The sequence below is a fragment of the Dendrobates tinctorius genome, unplaced genomic scaffold (assembly GCF_039654945.1).
Source record: "Dendrobates tinctorius isolate UK_male_01 unplaced genomic scaffold, ASM3965494v1 ptg000312l, whole genome shotgun sequence".
NCBI lineage: Eukaryota > Metazoa > Chordata > Amphibia > Anura > Dendrobatidae > Dendrobates > Dendrobates tinctorius.
In genome coordinates, this window is record NW_027361979.1 from 4545339 (window position 1) to 4564455 (window position 19117).

A 19117-nucleotide genomic window follows, 5' to 3' on the forward strand; every position below is an offset into this window, starting at 1 on the left:
ATTTACTAAATTGATTTACTTAATAAGTGATAAGATCAAATAATAAACAGTATAAAACTATAAATACATATGCATTAATCAGAAACAGGCATTATTCATACATTACATTATTCAGATAGTCTCATCTCAGTCCTCTCTGGTCTGTCACATCTCTTTCTCTGTGTCTCTCTCTGTTAATCAGTACCCTCCTTTTATTCCCCCAAAAGCATCCCTGAATGCTAATGAGAAAGTCTCCTGAAACCAAATAGATGAGAATTCACCAGATAACATCCATGGGGAAAGTTAACACACCCAATCTAATGATGGCAATGAAGGTCCTTTGTTGGTAGATAAGTGTAAGCCAGTTATTTGCTCTGCTTGGACAATTTGACCATCTGGTTGAAACAAGTTTCAATGACCTTCTAGGAAGGTTCAAAGAACTGAATATATAGTATAAATGATTGAAACTATATCAATAGTTGGTATTAATTGGGAGTGTTGAAACCATTAAAAATAAATCATAGTATACACTAATACAAAATCTGAAGAGTCACATATTTATGCACAATACAGCATAGAAAAAATGCAATAGATAAGACAAGTGACCTGAAGCAGAATTGTCATTATGGGAGAGGGAGAAACATAAATATTGCTCCAGTTCATAGATAAGGAGTCCGGATGTTTTATTGTCCTCTGATTGGGGTCTCCTAATGTGTTGTGGTGCCCCCACATGGTCTTAGGAGCAAATTCCTTAATTGATGTAAAAAGACATAAATCCATGCGACACATTCATTCCAGCATTGAGAGTGTCAAGGGTCGTCATAAATTTATACTCACAGACTCTTCTCTCTCTCTGAGATGTGAAGTTACCTTTCAATATCAGTAATTTCATATCCATGCTGCTGTGATCGGGCGTACAAAAATGTTTTGCCACAGGTAGATCCATTCTTTTTTCTCTTATTGTGTGACGATGAGCATTCATCCTTGTTCTAAGCTTTTGCCCTGTCTCCCCCACATACAGACCCCCTGTTGGAGATTTAGTACAAATAATTAAGTACACCACATTAGATGTAATGCAGCTGAAAGTACCTGGGATCTTGTAGTCCTGATGTGAATTGGGGATCTTTATCTTGTCCGTGGTCATTATAGATGGACAGGTTTTACATTTTTTCTGGTTGCAAGGAAAGGTTCCTGCAGCTGTTGGAGAGGACAGGGAGCTTCTGACAATGATGCTTCTTAGATTTGGGGGTTGCCTAAAGCACAGTAGTGGGGGGTCTGGAAAAATGGATTGTAATCGGGCATCTTTTTGTAGTAAAGGTTGTAATTTCCGTGCAGCTCCCCTTAGCACTTCCAGATTTGGGTTGTAGGTGACTACTAGAGGCACCCGGTTATTTTCTTCTTTAGCTTTGTAATGTAGCAAGTGATTCCTTGACATTCTGGTGGCTCTTGTAATTTGGTTTTCAATTGTTCTTGGATGGTAGCCCTGATTCAAAAGGTCTTTTTGAGGCGACCAAGGTGTTAGTCTCTATCAATGGGGTTGGAACATACAGTGGGGAAAAAAAGTATTTAGTCAGTCAGCAATAGTGCAAGTTCCACCACTTAAAAAGATGAGAGGCGTCTGTAATTTACATCATAGGTAGACCTCAACTATGGGAGACAAACTGAGAAAAAAAAATCCAGAAAATCACATTGTCTGTTTTTTTTTTCATTTTATTTGCATATTATGGTGGAAAATAAGTATTTGGTCAGAAACAAAATTTCATCTCAATACTTTGTGATATATCCTTTGTTGGCAATGACAGAGGTCAAACGTTTTCTGTAAGTCTTCACAAGGTTGCCACACACTGTTGTTGGTATGTTGGCCCATTCCTCCATGCAGATCTCCTCTCGAGCAGTGATGTTTTTGGCTTTTCGCTTGGCAACACGGACTTTCAACTCCCTCCAAAGGTTTTCTATAGGGTTGAGATCTGGAGACTGGCCAGGCCACTCCAGGACCTTGAAATGCTTCTTACGAAGCCACTCCTTCGTTGCCCTGGCGGTGTGCTTTGGATCATTGTCATGTTGAAAGACCCAGCCACGTTTCATCTTCAATGCCCTTGCTGATGGAAGGAGGTTTGCACTCAAAATCTCACGATACATGGCCCCATTCATTCTTTCATGTACCCGGATCAGTCGTCCTGGCCCCTTTGCAGAGAACAGCCCCAAAGCATGATGTTTCCACCACCATGCTTTACAGTAGGTATGGTGTTTGATGGATGCAACTCAGTATTCTTTTTCCTCCAAACACGACAAGTTGTGTTTCTACCAAACAGTTCCAGTTTGGTTTCATCAGACCATAGGACATTCTCCCAAAACTCCTCTGGATCATCCAAATGCTCTCTAGCAAACTTCAGACGGGCCCGGACATGTACAGGCTTAAGCAGTGGGACACGTCTGGCACTGCAGGATCTGAGTCCATGGTGGCGTAGTGTGTTACTTATGGTAGGCCTTGTTACATTGGTCCCAGCTCTCTGCAGTTCATTCACTAGGTCCCCCCGCGTGGTTCTGGGATTTTTGCTCAGCGTTCTTGTGATCATTCTGACCCCACGGGGTGGGATTTTGCGTGGAACACCAGATCGAGGGAGATTATCAGTGGTCTTGTATGTCTTCCATTTTCTAATTATTGCTCCCACAGTTGATTTCTTCACTCCAAGCTGGTTGGCTATTGCAGATTCAGTCTTCCCAGCCTGGTGCAGGGCTACAATTTTGTTTCTGGTGTCCTTTGACAGCTCTTTGGTCTTCACCATAGTGGAGTTTGGAGGCAGACTGTTTGAGGGTGTGCACAGGTGTCTTTTTATACTGATAACAAGTTTAAACAGGCGCCATTACTACAGGTAATGAGTGGAGGAAAGAGGAGACTCTTAAAGAAGAAGTTACAGGTCTGTGAGAGCCAGAAATCTTGATTGCTTGTTTCTGACCAAATACTTATTTTCCACCATAATATGCAAATAAAATGAAAAAAAAAACAGACAATGTGATTTTCTGGATTTTTTTTTCTCAGTTTGTCTCCCATAGTTGAGGTCTACCTATGATGTAAATTACAGACGCCTCTCATCTTTTTAAGTGGTTGAACTTGCACTATGGCTGACTGACTAAATACTTTTTTTCCCCACTGTATACGATTGTATCTGATGGCTTGGCTATAGATAATAGAGTTCTTTATGTGTTTTGGATGGAAACTGTCCCATTTAAGGTATGTTGGACGGTCGATTGGTTTCTGATACAGGGATGTCTCTATTTCATTGTTTTTTAGCTTATGGATGGTGTCCAAAAAGTTAATCTCAGTGCTGGAGTAGTTGAGTGTTAAATTGATGGTGGGATGAAATTGATTAAACTGTTCGTAGAACGTCTTTAGCTGTTGCTCATACTCCGTCCAGATGATTAAAATATCATCAATGAAGCGGTAGTGGGCCAGGGGCCTGATGGGGCATGAGGACAAAAAGTCGCTTTTAAGCTTGGCCATGAAAAGATTTGCATACTGTGTAGCCATTTTACTTCCCATAGCTGTGCCAGTCTCCTGTAGATAGATTTTGTTGTCAAATTCAAAGTAATTGTGGGTGAGGATGAATTTTATAAGTTTCACCACAGCATCAGTTCCTGTGTTTTCCACGAAGAATTTGCAGGCATTTAATCCATCTTGGTGTGGGATATTAGAGTACAAAGATTCCACATCCATGGTGGCCAGGATGGTTCCTTCTGGTAGAGGACCTATTGCTGCTAGTTTATTCAATAGGTCAGTTGTGTCCTGAATGTAGCTAGGTGTATCCTTCACCAGTGGTTTAAGAATACCCTCTACCCATCCAGATACCTGCTCAGTGAGGGTGCCCACACATGAAATAATTGGTCTTCCTGGATTTCCAGATTTGTGGATTTTGTGAAGCATGTAGAATGTCCCTATTCTTGGACTCTCTGGTATCAGGTCATCACCGGCTCTTATGGACTGGTCAGGCAGACAAGATACCAACTTGTTTAGTTCCTTGTAATAGTAGGATCCGACTCCAATTTTCTATAGTAGCGTGTGTCCATAAGTTGCCTGTTTGCTTCCTTCATGCAGTCTGACGTATTCATCATGACTATTGCACCTCCCTTGTCAGCAGGTTTAATAATGATTTCTTTGTTGGTTTTTAAAGACCGTATGGCCTTTCTCTCCTGGGCACTGATGTTGGATGCTTGTCTCCTGTTAGTGTCTATGATTTTGGATTTTATCAAATGTCTGAAGGATTCTATATATTTATCCAAATGAGGGTTGCATCCAGGTGGAGGTGTCCAGTCTGACCTTTTCCTAGTTGTTAGGATCCCTTTTCCTTCGGTCTGAGTGTTTTCTGAAGCTAAAGAAGAAAATAACCGGGTGCCTCTAGTAGTCACCTACAACCCAAATCTGGAAGTGCTAAGGGGAGCTGCACGGAAATTACAACCTTTACTACAAAAAGATGCCCGATTTACAATCAATTTTCCAGACCCCCACTACTGTGCTTTAGGCAGCCCCCAAATCTAAGAAGCATCATTGTCAGAAGCTCCCTGTCCTCTCCAACAGCTGCAGGAACCTTTCCTTGCAACCAGAAAAAATGTAAAACCTGTCCATCTATAATGACCACGGACAAGATAAAGATCCCAAATTCACATCAGGACTACAAGATCCCAGGTACTTTCAGCTGCATTACATCTAATGTGGTGTACTTAATTATTTGTACTAAATGTCCAACAGGGGGTCTGTATGTGGGGGAGACAGGTCAAAAGCTTAGAACAAGGATGAATGCTCATCGTCACACAATAAGAGAAAAAAGAATGGATCTACCTGTGGCAAAACATTTTTGTACGCCCGATCACAGCAGCATGGATATGAAATTACTGGTAGTGAAAGGTAACTTCACATCTCAGAGAGAGAGAAGAGTCTGTGAGTATAAATTTATGACGACCTTTGACACTTTCAATGCTGGAATGAATGTGTCGCATGGATTTATGTCTTTTTTTCATCAATTAAGGAATTTGCGCCTAAGACCGTGTGGGGGCATCACAGCACATTAGGAGACCCCAATCAGAGGACAATAAAACATCCGGACTCCTTATCTATGAACTGGAGCAATATTTATGTTTCTCCCTCTCCCATAATGACAATTCTGCTTCAGGTCACTTGTCTTATCTATTGCATTTTTTCTATGCTGTATTGTGCATAAATATGTGACTCTTCAGATTTTGTATTAGTCTATGCCTGATGAAGAGACCTGAGTAGTCTCGAAAGCTTGCAATGTGTTGCCATCTTTTCAGTTAGCCATTAAAAGGTTTCAACCACTGAGGACTCTCAATTCTGAATATTTTTCCACACCAGTTGAGAATTTTGAAAATGGAAGATCAGTCCGGGAGAAGAAGGTAGTGTATTTACCTGATTAGATTTCATTTTAAAGTTTCGTATTATCACTTGTACTATTGACTTATGATAAAAAAATAAAAGGAAGGTCACCCTTTAACTAATGTCTCTGAGTCTCGATTTGTCAATCGTTTCTCCTTATAACATCTTAGTAATGTACATAAAAAAATGTATGTACAGTCATATGTTAAAGTTTGGGCACCCCTATTAATGTTAACCTTTTTTCTTTATAACAATTTTGGTTTTTGGAACAGCTATTTAATAGCTACAGGAAGCGACTAGAGGCTGTTATTTTTGCAAAAGGAGTATCTAAGAAATATTAATGTCACTTTTATGTTGAGGTGCCCATACTTTTGCACCGGTCAAATTTTGTTTAAATGCAGATTGCACATTTTCTGTTAGTACAATAAACCTCATTTGAATCCAGAAATATAACTGAGTCCATCAGTTATTAGATATATGAAACTGAAATAGCTGTTGCAAAAAACAAAATTGTTATAAAGAAAAAAGGTTAACATTAATAGGGGTGCCCAAACTTTGACGTATGACTGTATGTAAAGCTGATGATTATAACAGCATGATTTTTGGAAGTTCCAAAAACTTCTGTGTGATGTTGTCTGAAATCTTGCTTTTCTATTTTCACAGGCTTTCTAGCTTCTAAGAACTCTAGCACATTATAAGAGAATTTCAAATGAATAAAAATAGAATACTAGAGTAAAATGTTTATATTTTTGTTTCATTTGCATTTAGTAATCTTGTTCTTTATTGTTCACTTATAGCCCTTACATTATTGGAACTACCAATCAGCCGGTGAAAATGAGCCCAAACCATGGACTTCACATAAGTTTCAGGTAAATATTACACATGCATGATTGCCTTTGCGCCTATTTTTTGTATAGTTTTGTGTGTTTTACAGTTTTTTTTAGTTTGACAAGGAATAAAATCCAGCATCAAGATCTAATAAAATAACTTTATTTTAAAAGATAAAAAAGTCACATTCCATAGTCGATTGTTTTTGTTTGCACCCAATTAATTATTCTATTCAGTCTTTTTTTAAGTCATTTTATTTGTGCTCTGTTTTTGTTCTGCTTTCTGAGAAGGTAAATGTAGCAAAAAAGGGAATTTAAAGCATAACATTTATTATAAAATTTAAAATAGACACGACAAACATGAAAATAGGAACCCTCTGAGCAGAGTCTGAGGCTATGTGCACACGATGCAGATTTCCTGTGGATCCGCAGCGGACTTTTCTGTGCAGAAACGCTGCAGATCCGCACTGTGATGTACAGTACAATGTAAATCAATGAAAAAAAACCCGCTGTGCACACGCTGCGTTTTTTTCCGCGCGGTTTTTTTGTGCGGTCCAAAAAAAGCAGCATGTCACTTCTTTTGTGCGGTTTTCCCCCTGCTCCATTCTCCAAGTCCACAGGGGGAAAACCGCACAAAAACCGTTGGAAAATCGCAATAAAAAAGGAAGAAATCCGCAGGAAAAATGCAGGTCATTTGACCTGCGGATTTCTTAAAATCTGCGCGGAAAAATCCACAGGACGAAAATCTATGTGTGCACATAGCCTGACAATTCCCGATGGGTGAGGCCTCTTTCACACATTCAGTATTTGGTCAGTATTTTACCTCAGTATTTGTAAGCACAAACCAGGAGTGGGTGATAAATACAGAAGTGGTGACTGGTTTCTCATTTACCTTTCCTCTAAGGCTGTGTGCCCACGTTGCGTTTTTTAAGCGTTTCCGCAGAGCTTTTTGACAAGCGTTTCTGCTGCGGAAACACTTAAGAAAAGCATCCAATGTAATAGAATGGAAAACGTTCCTGTTGTGCTAATGGTGCGTTTTTTTCCGCTGCGGAAACGCTTAGCAGAAAAAAACGCAGCATGTTCATTAATTGTGCAGAGTCACATGCGATTCCGCATACATACACTGTAATTGCAAAAACGTACAGGAAAACGCATGTCAAAACACTTGACAATCGCGTCAAAAACGCTTGTCAAAAAGCGCATGCATTTTCCCTGGCAAGGGCATGCGTTTCTGCTCAGGAAAAAAACGCTTGAAAAATGCTACGTGGGCACATAGCCTAATTGTTCCACTCCTGATTTTGTTTCATAAATACTAAGGCTATGTGCACACGCTGCGGATTCTGCTGCGTTTCCGCAGCGTTTTTGGCCCTGCGGAAACGCAGCAGTTCCGCAGACATGCTACAGTACCATGTTAGTCTATGGCAATTCCAATTTGCTGTGCTCACGCTGCGTTTTTTTCCGCACGGTTTTTCTGCGATTTACAAACCGCAGCATGTCAATTGTTTGTGCGGATTCCGCAGCGGTTTCACACCTTTAACATAGTAGAGGTGTGAAACCGCAGGGGAAAACCGCAGGCTAAACCGCAAGAAAACCGCAGGTCACTTGCGGATCCGTGAGGAAAAACCCGCAGGTGAATCCGCAGCGTGTGCACATAGCCTTAGGCTGGGATCACACACAGCGAGATACGGCCGAGTCTCGCAGGTTAAAACCAAGCTCTGGCGTCGGCACTCCAGAGCGGAGCGTGCAGCCGCACAGCAATACATGGAGCTGCACGCTCCGTTCCGGTGTGCCGGTGCCAGAGCTTGGTTTTAACCTGCGAGACTCGGCCGTATCTCGCTGTAGTGTATTTCCGGCCTTAGGCTGATTCATAAATCTGCAACTTCACTACAGTAGAACCCTGATATATTTTGAGCGATTTTTTTTCTTTTTTGTGTGACTATTGGTGCCAACATACTTCTTTTGATTCAGATTCATGTAAAACTCATTTGTCTAAATGGAGCCCAAGATTAATCCATGTGGTTATACTTTTGTTGTATATTAGAAGAATAGCGAAATGTGTAATTTGTCAACAAAACAGTGATCTTTCCTGAGTATACACTATAGATACAAATACATTTGTTTTCTTTTATTGTTGTTTTATAGGCATTGTGTGTATATATTTGTCAGAGGGGCAGTGTGTGTGTATATATTTGTCAGAGGGGCAGTGTGTGTATATATTTGTCAGATGGGCAGTGTGTGTGTATATATTTGTCAGAGGGGCAGTGTGTGTATATATATTTGTCAGTGGGCTGTGTGTGTGTATTTTGCAGAGGGGCAGTGTGTGTGTATATATTTGTCAGAGGGGCAGTGTGTGTATATATATTTGTCAGAGGGGCAGTGTGTGTGTATATATATTTGTCAGAGGAGCAGTGTGTGTATATATTTGTCAGAGGGGCAGTGTGTGTATATATATTTGTCAGAGGGGCAGTGTGTGTGTATATTTTTCAGAGGAATATAGAAAAATAGCGTGCACTCAAGTCTTAGTAATGAGGTGCAGGTGTAATGGACCAATAGGTCCTATTACCAATAATAATATAAATTCACCGCACACTCAGAGAAATATAATGCCAACAAGTGTTCATTTTATTATATACAAACATGTGGGAGCCAAAAAAGAATATAGAGCACTAGATGGAAGCGATATACATATAACGACGTTTCGGCTCAGCCCGAGCCTTTATCAGTTTATCGCTTGATCCGGTTTCAGATCTTTGAATGAATAGGAAGAGAACTCCCAAGAAAATAGCCCAAGAAAAACGGCTGTAGCTGTAGTGCTGTAAAGCGGCGCTCCCGCGCCATTGCAGCCAGGCGCGGGAGCGCCGCTTTACAGCACTACAGCTACAGCCGTTTTTCTTGGGCTATTTTCTTGGGAGTTCTCTTCCTATTCATTCAAAGATCTGAAACCGGATCAAGCGATAAACTGATAAAGGCTCGGGCTGAGCCGAAACGGCATTATATGTATATCGCTTCCATCTAGTGCTCTATATTCTTTTTTGGCTCCCACATGTTTTGTATATAATAAAATGAACACTTGTTGGCATTATATTCCTCTGAGTGTGCGGTGAATTTATATTATTATATTTTTCAGAGGGGCAGTGTGTGTGTATATATTTTTCAGAGGGGCAGTGTGTGTATATATATATTTGTCAGAGGGGCAGTGTGTGTGTGTAGCTATTTGACCCTATGCCTCCTGTAATGAGCACACCAGCCCCAAGTTAAATTACTGTGAGTTTTGTTAAATCAGTGAGTTTTGGGTTTCCTTTTGGGCAGTCTGTTTCCAAAGGTTCGCCATCACTTTTCTATAGGATAAACTGTAGAATAAGCTCTCCCTCTCACAATTTGTACCTCCCAGAGAAGAGCACCTCACTATATTTTGAGTGTACCATAACAAAGTGAAATTAAAACCGACATTGCGCAATAGTTGTATGTGGTACTTTTACTGAAGAAGCAAATGGTTCCAGCTGCGTGTAAAAATCTTTCTTCTTTATTCAACAAAACGTGTTAAAATACACATGTGTACTCTCCAAAAAAGCAATACAGTAGTGAAACAAAGAAGGGCACCACCAAATGAAATGTTGGGATCCTCCTGCAGTCAGCAAAAGACAGATACTATATAGAAGTAGAAAAGCTACTGACCAAAAACAAGCAGGGATCACCAAAACAGTATAGTAAATTTTATTAGACATTAGGTTTTTTGTTTTACAAGCTATTCTACGCTCATTTGATATTTTATCATTATAGGCGTTGTTCACACTGTCTGACCTTTTGTTGATTTATTTTTTTGGGAGACTATATTCTCACTACTGTGCACACCACCGCGTCATTATATCCTGTGTGCGTTTGACTGTGTGGAGTGTCGGCGTGTGCGTTTGTTGTTACATTTTATCGCATCTTAGTAACGGGGATTTGTTTCAATTCTCATGATTAAATGACCCAGTATGCCTATCTACTACTATGACCAGTGTCTTTCCTGATCATCATGACGATTAAGTCTCTCTTGCCGTAAGCGCAGCATGGTCTGTTTATGATGGGCACTTGTAATGACCACAGGTGCATTTACCCGGAAATAACCATGCCTGGTTGTTCATATATCTGATCCTATTGCAAGGGTGCGCTATTTAGCCTTCATTTTCTAAAATTTGATCAGGTTCTAGGACCACTGTGGCAATTACCTTCTCCACATTTGCACAATGTTTAGTGGTAACACATGTTTATTGTTTCATTATATTTGACCATCGCTAAACACCAGCGTCCTCTGGTTACTATGACCACCATGTTCTCAGCACATGCGCAACATGAGTCACTTTGTCTCTCCTGCTTCCACCTGGAAGGAGTGGGGAGTCGCGGGTCATGCATCCGGCCCCTGTCTGATGATGCGTCCTCGTGCCTCCTTACAATGCGTCTGATTAGGTAAAGCCTCTCAGCTGCTATTTATTAAGTCTATTCGGATATGTGTATATATAAGACTTCCAGTGCATACACCCTTCAGCCCCTGACGAAGCCACCTTGCGGTGGCGACACGCGTCGGGCAGGGCACTCCACAAGCTCCCCCATATGTAAGAATGTTATCAGGACATTGCGGGCAGTATTTTTTATTTATCTCTTGCAGAGCATTTTGTGCCTCTATCGTTAGATGATGTAATACATGAGTCTTATTTACCTTGGCTTTATTTCAGCTTGTCCTCTTATCTTCATTAGTGGTATTTATATTACATTGAATTGTGATTGTTTTGTACTACTGTCATAATTGTTAGTGATAGGGGATGTTGACATTGTTGTTTTTTTGACTCAATTACTACAATTTTTACATCAAATTACACACTGCTCTCTTAGGTTATTTGTACCACTTTCATATTACATTTAACTGCCTAGCCATTTTCTTAGGTATATGGGGGATGTCTTTTTGGCTTTATTAGGAGCCTAGTGTACAATTTGTCATGTGTTATGACTTTTAATTGTTTTTATGTTGGTGTTGTTTATGGTTGTCTAATAAAATTTACTATACTGTTTTGGTGATCCCTGCTTGTTTTTGGTCAGTAGCTTTTCTACTTCTATATACTCTCCAAAAAAGTGCTTGGCTAAAGACCGATCTAGGTCGAAACGCGTAGCCTCTGTCTGTATTAGCACTTTTTTGGAGAGTACACATGTGTATTTTAACACGTTTTGTTGAATAAAGAAGAAAGATTTTTACACGCAGCTGGAACCATTTGCTTCTTCAGTATCGTTCTTCACATTTGTCCATACGGGGTTCCGAGGATCTGCGCAGTTGGCTGGTGAGCTGGCTTACTTTCACTTTTTTTTTTGTTATGTGGTACTTTTAACTTAAATTTTAATCTAGATTAGATAAAACCATATGAAGTGAATGGACACATATTGCACTAAAAAGCTCAATGTCATGTAAAAGGAGTGGGCATGTGTGTCTTTTTGACATATTTTTATACCTGTGACAGAGTGTTTTGTTAGAGGTGTCTTTATATTTGCCAGGGAACACATACCCCGTAGACCCATTTAGGAAAGGCATTAAACACCCTTAAACGGCATCACACTTGTATCATGTTTTTTGCACTGTCTTTGCACTTTAGGACCTTATTTCATGTTTGTCTTCTTTTTTTTCTCTTCATATGGTTTTATTTAATGTACATTTAAAGTTAAGTTCTAGGTACCACATACTGCTATTGCACATCTAGACTTGAGGTCTGTTCTCTACACTGCTTGCTATTAAAACCTACATTGCTGTAATACTGAGAGAAATCAACTGATGCAGTGCTCAGCATAAAGGAATACACCATGAAGATACCTGCAACCAGGATGTCACTGCTATCTGATGCCATTTATCTACTGACACTGAACATTTGCTTCCTGTTGAGCTTACATGATGGAGGGGAAACATGTTGAGGCACTTTCTTCTTTCAATCCCAAGTAACCATTTATTATTACATGGTGTGACATTGGGCATAATTTCAATAGGTGCTTTTTCTTTGGAGAACTCCCTTAAGGGAAGCAATATCTAAAGGTCTCATCAAGACTTTTTGTCTTTTATAATCTGAATGACTTTACTTGTGACAAGTATAAATACTGTGGCTAGTATGCATTTTTTGACTGTGTCAGGCATGTCAATATTGTACTGAGTATTAAAAGGTAACCGCTCTTGACTTCCCTTTCTATCTTCATTTGTGGGGAAGAGACTCTCAGTTCATAAATGACACTAAAGTACCTTACAGGACACTGTTTTACCCTTATACAAGTTTTTAGAATTTGTGTATGTGGACGTGACTTTCTATACGGCTCCTTTGACCTAAAACTTAAACGCTCTCTCCCTTCCCCCTCCCACTATCCTCACCCCTTATTATTATTATTATTATTATTATTATTATTATTATTGTAATAGAGCGTTTGTAGGGTGATCTGACATTGAGCAAAGGCGCCATATTGCGCATATGTTTACGGTGCCATCCTCCGCGGCTAGGTAGGGACAAATGACCAGGATCATCGGAGGGCGAGTTATGTGTTTACAAGCCCTGTTGTCATACCACTTTATTCATTTGAGATATTTTTTGGCTTTTTCTGGGTTTCTATTGATCATATAGAAAATGTATATTCCGTTTATTAAACGGTATTGAGTGTACAGGTTCCCAAGGTTTCATGTTGCATAGGTAATCCCATATGATGAAACCCTCCTTCGGTTCCTTGTCTTGTCTTTACTACCCACACCCTTCCTTTCCTCTTTCCTGACACCGCAGATTTAAGTTGAGCATTGGTTGCTATTGCAGGAACTGTTAACTCTCCTAAGTTAATGGTAACGGGTTGTTAACCAGGGTCTTTTAGGGAAGATTTAGGGCGAGTCGACGGTGAGCGGGGGCGCCACTTTGCGGCTAAGTTAGGGTGCCGAGCTCCACAGCAAGAAAGGGATCCATTAGGATACATTAAGGACACTTAGGATAGTCTTGTTAATCTCCATTATTTTCCTCTTTGTATGACAACCTTGCTGGTTGTAGGTGAAAAATATTTACATGTTTGCTGTGTTGGTTTTAAAGAATTGAAATAAAGAACATTTTTAGGTATTAGATTTACACCGGCTTTGAAAAGTAAGATTTTAATCTCACTGAACATATTAAGAATTTCCAATGATTTGAAAAGATTGAGTTTCATAGCATAACATGAAAGTAAGATTAATGCTATAATTTTCATTACAAAATCTTTAGTTTTTCTCAATTTTTAATGCAAAACTGAATACACCCCACATCAAAACTACTACATCCATACATCCTGTATTTTGCATGACCTCCTATAATTTTTAAGAACAGCACCAAGTCTTCTAGGCATGGAATGAACAAGTTGGCGACATATGGTAAATATCTACATTGAAAGAAATAATTGAAGCTCCGAGTTGCCAAGCGACAGCCTCAAAACCATAATCCTTTAAAGATGATCTGCAAAGAGGAGTGGACCAAAATTCCTCCTGAAATGGGCGCAAACCTCATCATCAACTACAAAAAACGTCTGACTGCTGTGCTTGACAGCAAGAGTATTAAGTCTTGCTTGCCAGAGGGATCAAATACTTATTTCTCACTGCAAAATGCAAATAAATTTATACAATTTATAAATTGTGATTTTCTGGATTTTATTTTTGATATTCCATTTCTCAATGTTAAAATTAACCGACCCTTAAAATTATAGACTGTTCAATGTCTTTGTCCTTGGGCAAACTTACAAAATCAGCAAGGGATCAAATACTTATTTCCTTCACTGTATGTTTTTGCATTCTTCAAGAAAGATCATATTTTTGAGCCTGGATACTGGATGTACAATAGATTGATGCTCAGTTTGTCTCTTCAGATTTCCCCATAGGTGTTCGATTGGTTCAGATCAGGAAATATGGTCACCGAGTCTCTTTAACCCTGTTCTTCAGAAATGCAACAGATGTGTGTTTTAGATCATGTGGACATTTTGGAAATGTACACATCTACCAATGTTACAGAGGGATGGTAACGTCTTCTCTTTCAATAGAGAGCAGTACATGTGAATTCATGATACCATCAGTGAAACCTAGCTCCCCAACATCAGCAGCACTCATGCAGCCCCTCTTGTGGACACAGCCGTCACCATGTTTCACTGTAGGCACCATGCATTTTGCTAAAGTCATTTTTCTAAATGCATGTTGCCTACAATGAAACATGCTTGTGGCAGTGTCCTTATGTGGGGCTGCATATTTTATATACACTTTCTGCTTTGACACCTCCATTTTTTATTCCTGGAGATTTATATTTTATTTGTGATATGGCATGGGTATCCCTTTTCTCAGTTGCTTTGGATAAGGGCATGTGGTAATACACACTGTTTTATGTTCTAATTTTTTAGTATTTCTATGTTTAGTATGATTTTGCACTAAATAAAGTATCTTTGCTATATTTGGAAGTGAAGTGCAGTCTCTACTCACATGCATGTATCTCTTTCTTTACTATCACATAATTGCTTTCATACATGCTTAGAAAGCAATCCGTTTGCTTATAGAGGTGATGCCCATCTAGTTCAGTAGTTTTCTTCACTTACACTACCGTTCAAAAGTTTGGGGTCACCCAGACAATTTTGTGTTTTCCATGAAAACTCATACTTTTATTAATCAAATAAGTTGTCAAATGAATTTAAAATCTAATCCAGACATTGACAAGGTTCTAAAAAAAGATTTTTATTTGAAATAATAATTTCAAATAAATTGCCGACCTTTGGCATTCTAGCAGTTAATTTGCTGAGGTAATCTGGAGAAATTTCACCCCATGCTTCCAGAAGCCCCTCCCACAAGTTGGTTTGGCTTGATGGGCACTTTTTGCGTACCATACGGTCAAGCTGCGCCCACAACAGCTCAATGGGGTTGAGATCTGGTGACTGCACTGGCCACTCCATTACAGATAGAATACCAGCTTCCTGCTTCTTCCCTAAATAGTTCTTGCATAATTTGGAGGTGTGCTTTGGGTCATTGTCCTGTTGTAGGATGAAATTGGCTCCAATCAAGCGCTGTCCACAGGGTATGGCATGGCGTTGTAAAATGGAGTGATAGCCTTCCCTATTCAAAATCTCTATTACATTGTACAAATCTCCCACTTTACCAGCACCAAAACAACCCCAGACCATCACATTACCTCCACCATGCTTGACAGATGGCGTCAGGCACTCTTCCAGCATCTTGTCAAGAACCCCGCACTGCACTTGCTCACTGAGCCAGTGCGTGTGTCCTGAGTACAAACACAGTGCTCAAAGATACTCTGAAGCACGCATCGTCACCGCGGCTGCCCTGCTCCACAGGTATCAGGACCTGAAGCACATGACTACTGGGGGCATGGCCTAAGCTCCACAGAGCTAAGAGCTGCAGAGAAACTCCTAGAAAGGTAACTACAGGACAATGTTACCAAGGGGCATAGACAGAGACAGAAACCAGATGAAGCCAGGGTCAAAGCACAAGATAGCAATACAGTACCAAAGGGTTAGACAGAATGGATAGTCAGGACGTAGCAATAGATCAGAAAACCGGAACGGGCAATAGACGGTACAATAGGGACAAACTGTAACGGAGTAACGATAGCCAAGCCAGGAGGTCAGAACCAGAAAAGACAATAGTACCAAAACGAGAGACGGAGTACAGAGTGAGGGAACAGACCGGATCATACACGGGAAGCAAACAAGCAACGCAGAATACACGCACACCAGGGGTCAGACACACCAGAACAACAGTATAGCTGACAGAGAACCCTGGTAAAGAGTGAGTATAAATACCCCTCCCAGATCCAGAAAGAGGCCACGAACACTTAACCCTGTGAGTGCAGGGCAAGAACCCTGTTCAAACCATGACACATCTTTTCAGTTGTTCTGTGTCTCACAAATGTTCTGTGTGATCCAAACACCTCAAACTTGGATTCATCTGTCCATAACACTTTTTTCCAATCCTCCTCTGTCCAATGTCTCTGTTCTTTTGCCCATATTAATCTTTTCCTTTTATTAGCCAGTCTCAGATATGGCTTTTCTTTGCCACTCTGTCCTGAAGGCCAGCAACCTGGAGTCGCCTCTTCACTGTCGACGTTGACACTGGCGTTTTGCGTGTACTTTTTAATGAAGCTGCCACTTGAGGACCTGTGAGGCGTCGATTTCTCAAACTACAGACTCTAATGTACTTGTCTTGTTGCTTAGTTGTGCAGCGGGGCCTCCCACTTCTCTTTCTACTCTGGTTAGATTCTGTTTGTGCTCTCCTTTGAAGGGAGTAGTACACACCGTTGTAGGAAATCTTCAGTTTCTTGGCAATTTCTCGCGTGGAATAGTAGCCTTCATTTCTAAGAACAAGAATAGACTGTCGAGTTTCACATGAAAGTTCTTTTTTTCTGGCCATTTTGAGAGTTTAATGGAACTAACAAATATAATGCTCAATATTCTCAACTAGCTCAATGGAAGGTCAGGTTTATAGCTTCATTAAACAGCCAAACTGTTTTCAGCTGTGATAACATACTTGAACAAGGGTATTCTAATCATCCTTTAGCCTTCTTACACAGTTCGCAAACACAAAGTACCATAAGAACACTGGAGTGCTGGTTGTTGGAAATGGGCCTCTATACACCTGTGATGATATTGCATTTCATACCAGACGTTTGCAGATAGAATAGTCATTTACCACATTAACAATGTATAGAGTGTATTTCTGAATCATTTAATGTTAGCTTCATTGGAAAAAACTGTCCTTTTCTTTCAAAAATAATGAAATTTCTAAGGGACCCTAAACTTTTGAACGGTAGTGTATATTCCTTAGGGAAGAGTTCATGAGCTCCAGATGGTGCCCCTTTTTGGGTCTGACTGACCTGTGGGACATCAGGGGTGGACATATCATTGGTTCGACCTGTGCAGCTTCACAAGGGCTCAAGAGGTAAGGGGGGCCCATTTTCCACCTCAAAAACAGGTGGAGTAGGTCATTATGATGAACTATTGGAAAAACGCCCAATAGTTCGCCCAATACTGCTTTTACTAAGTGGCCGTCTTCTGTCTGTGTTCGTCAGTGGGTGACATACTACCCTTTCTATTTACTTATGTAAGTTGGATTGGTGTCTCATCCTGAGGTAAGGTTTTGGAGGATGTATCATTCCTGCTGGTGATCATTAGTGGTATCCTGCAGCTCAAAAGTCCTTTAAGGTACTGTCACACTTAGCGATCCACCAGCGATCCCGACCAGCGATATGACGCGGTCAGGATCGCTGGTGCATCGCTATGTGGTCACTAGTGAGCTGCCACACAGGCAGATCTCAACAGCGACATAGCACAGGTCGGGGGTCGTTACCTCTGAGACAAGGCGATCCTGACATCCTACCACCTGCGTCCAAGCGTCGCTCGTCGGAGCCACAGGAAGCCCAGCAGGAAGCTGACGACGAGAAACGGTCCAGGACGTTCTCGCGCAATCAGCGATAATCAGCGGGGGAGCCGGTCGGAGGTAAGTATCAGACATAGCGATATCGCTAGCAATATCGCCGCTACGTCACCAAAACCAGTTAAGCTCATCATTTTCAATTTTTTCACGTCATAAAATTTGTAACAAAATATCTGGTGTAGATAAAATTAATCTACAGGTGGTCTGGAATACATTTGCACAAATTAGTTTTTCCCGAAAAGAAAGTTGCATATCCTGTGAATTTTTTAAAAATAATTTTCGCTGTGTTGTTTTTTAATGACATGTACTGTAATTTATTTTTATATATTGTATATATGAAAATCAATTCATTTCAGAGTGCAATTTGGATATTATGGATACTAATTACTGCCGCTCACTGATAGAATCCAATGGAAATTATTTTGTCTTTCACAGGATGCTAACTTTCTCTAACAACGTGGAACCAGCAAATGGGTTCTTAGGTCGATATTTACGTCGAAAGCTACTAGAGTCTGAAGGAGGGATTGGGACTGGACATGAGGAGCTACTCAAGATTCTTGACTGGGTTCCCCGACTGTGGTACCATTTGCACACTTTCCTGGAGAAGCACAGTACTTCAGACTTCCTCATAGGTATACAAAAACAGAACAAAATAGCCTTACATTATGTTCTACCAATATTTGCTGAACTTTTGTTAATTTTTTATTATAATATCTTCTTGGACATACAATAAATTCATACATGCCTCTCAACAATGTCAACTACTAGAATAAAAATTCACCGCACACTACAGTGGAATATCTTTCAGCAAACTTGAAATTTATTTGTGAACATGTCAACAAGGGAGCATAAATTTAAGTACACTCGCAGAAGGCGACTACAAAAAATTTTTGACGTTTCGATCCCGCCAGGGTCTTAATCATATGTCGCTTAATCCAGGTGTAGTTAGTGAGAAGGACAGGCACCGCTGCAGCACAAGGTCTCCAGCCATACCGGGTTTCTCATATATACCCAGGAAACCGCTACTGCACGAGGTCCCTAGCCACCCTGGGCTCCACATCACACACATGTGTGTGTGTATATATATATATGTATAATATATATATATATATATATATATATATATATATATATATATATATACACAGTTGTGGCCAAAAGTATTGACACCCCTGAAATTCTGTCAGATAATACTAAATTTCTTCCTGAAAATGATTGCAAACACAAATTCTTTGGTATTATTATCTTCATTTGTCTTAAATGAAAAAAACACAAAAGAGAATGAAGCATAAAGCAAAACATTGATCTTTTCACACAAAACTCCAAAAATGGGCCAGACAAAAGTATTGGCATCCTCAGCCTAATACTTGGTTGCACAACCTTTAGCCAAAATAACTGCGACCAACTGCTTCCGGTAAACATCAATGAGTTTCTTACAATTCTCTGCTGGAATTTTAGACCATTCTTCTTTGGCAAACTGCTCCAGGT

At 40.2% G+C, this 19117-nt stretch overlaps 1 protein-coding gene across 4 annotated transcripts in view; it reads left to right on the forward strand.

Annotated features, from left to right (window-relative positions):
* NAV1 (neuron navigator 1) overlaps window positions 1–19117 on the forward strand; it is a 241865-nt gene that overhangs the window by 185006 nt on the left and 37742 nt on the right. For 3 of the 4 annotated variants that reach the window (XM_073561054.1, XM_073561055.1, XM_073561057.1), the window contains 2 exons: window positions 6163–6234; window positions 18065–18261. In XM_073561054.1, coding sequence (XP_073417155.1) covers window positions 6163–6234; window positions 18065–18261 — 269 coding nt within the window. Of the gene's footprint in view, window positions 1–6162; window positions 6235–14067; window positions 14640–18064; window positions 18262–19117 lie in introns of those variants that run through there. The other variant, XM_073561056.1, reaches the window with a different exon arrangement.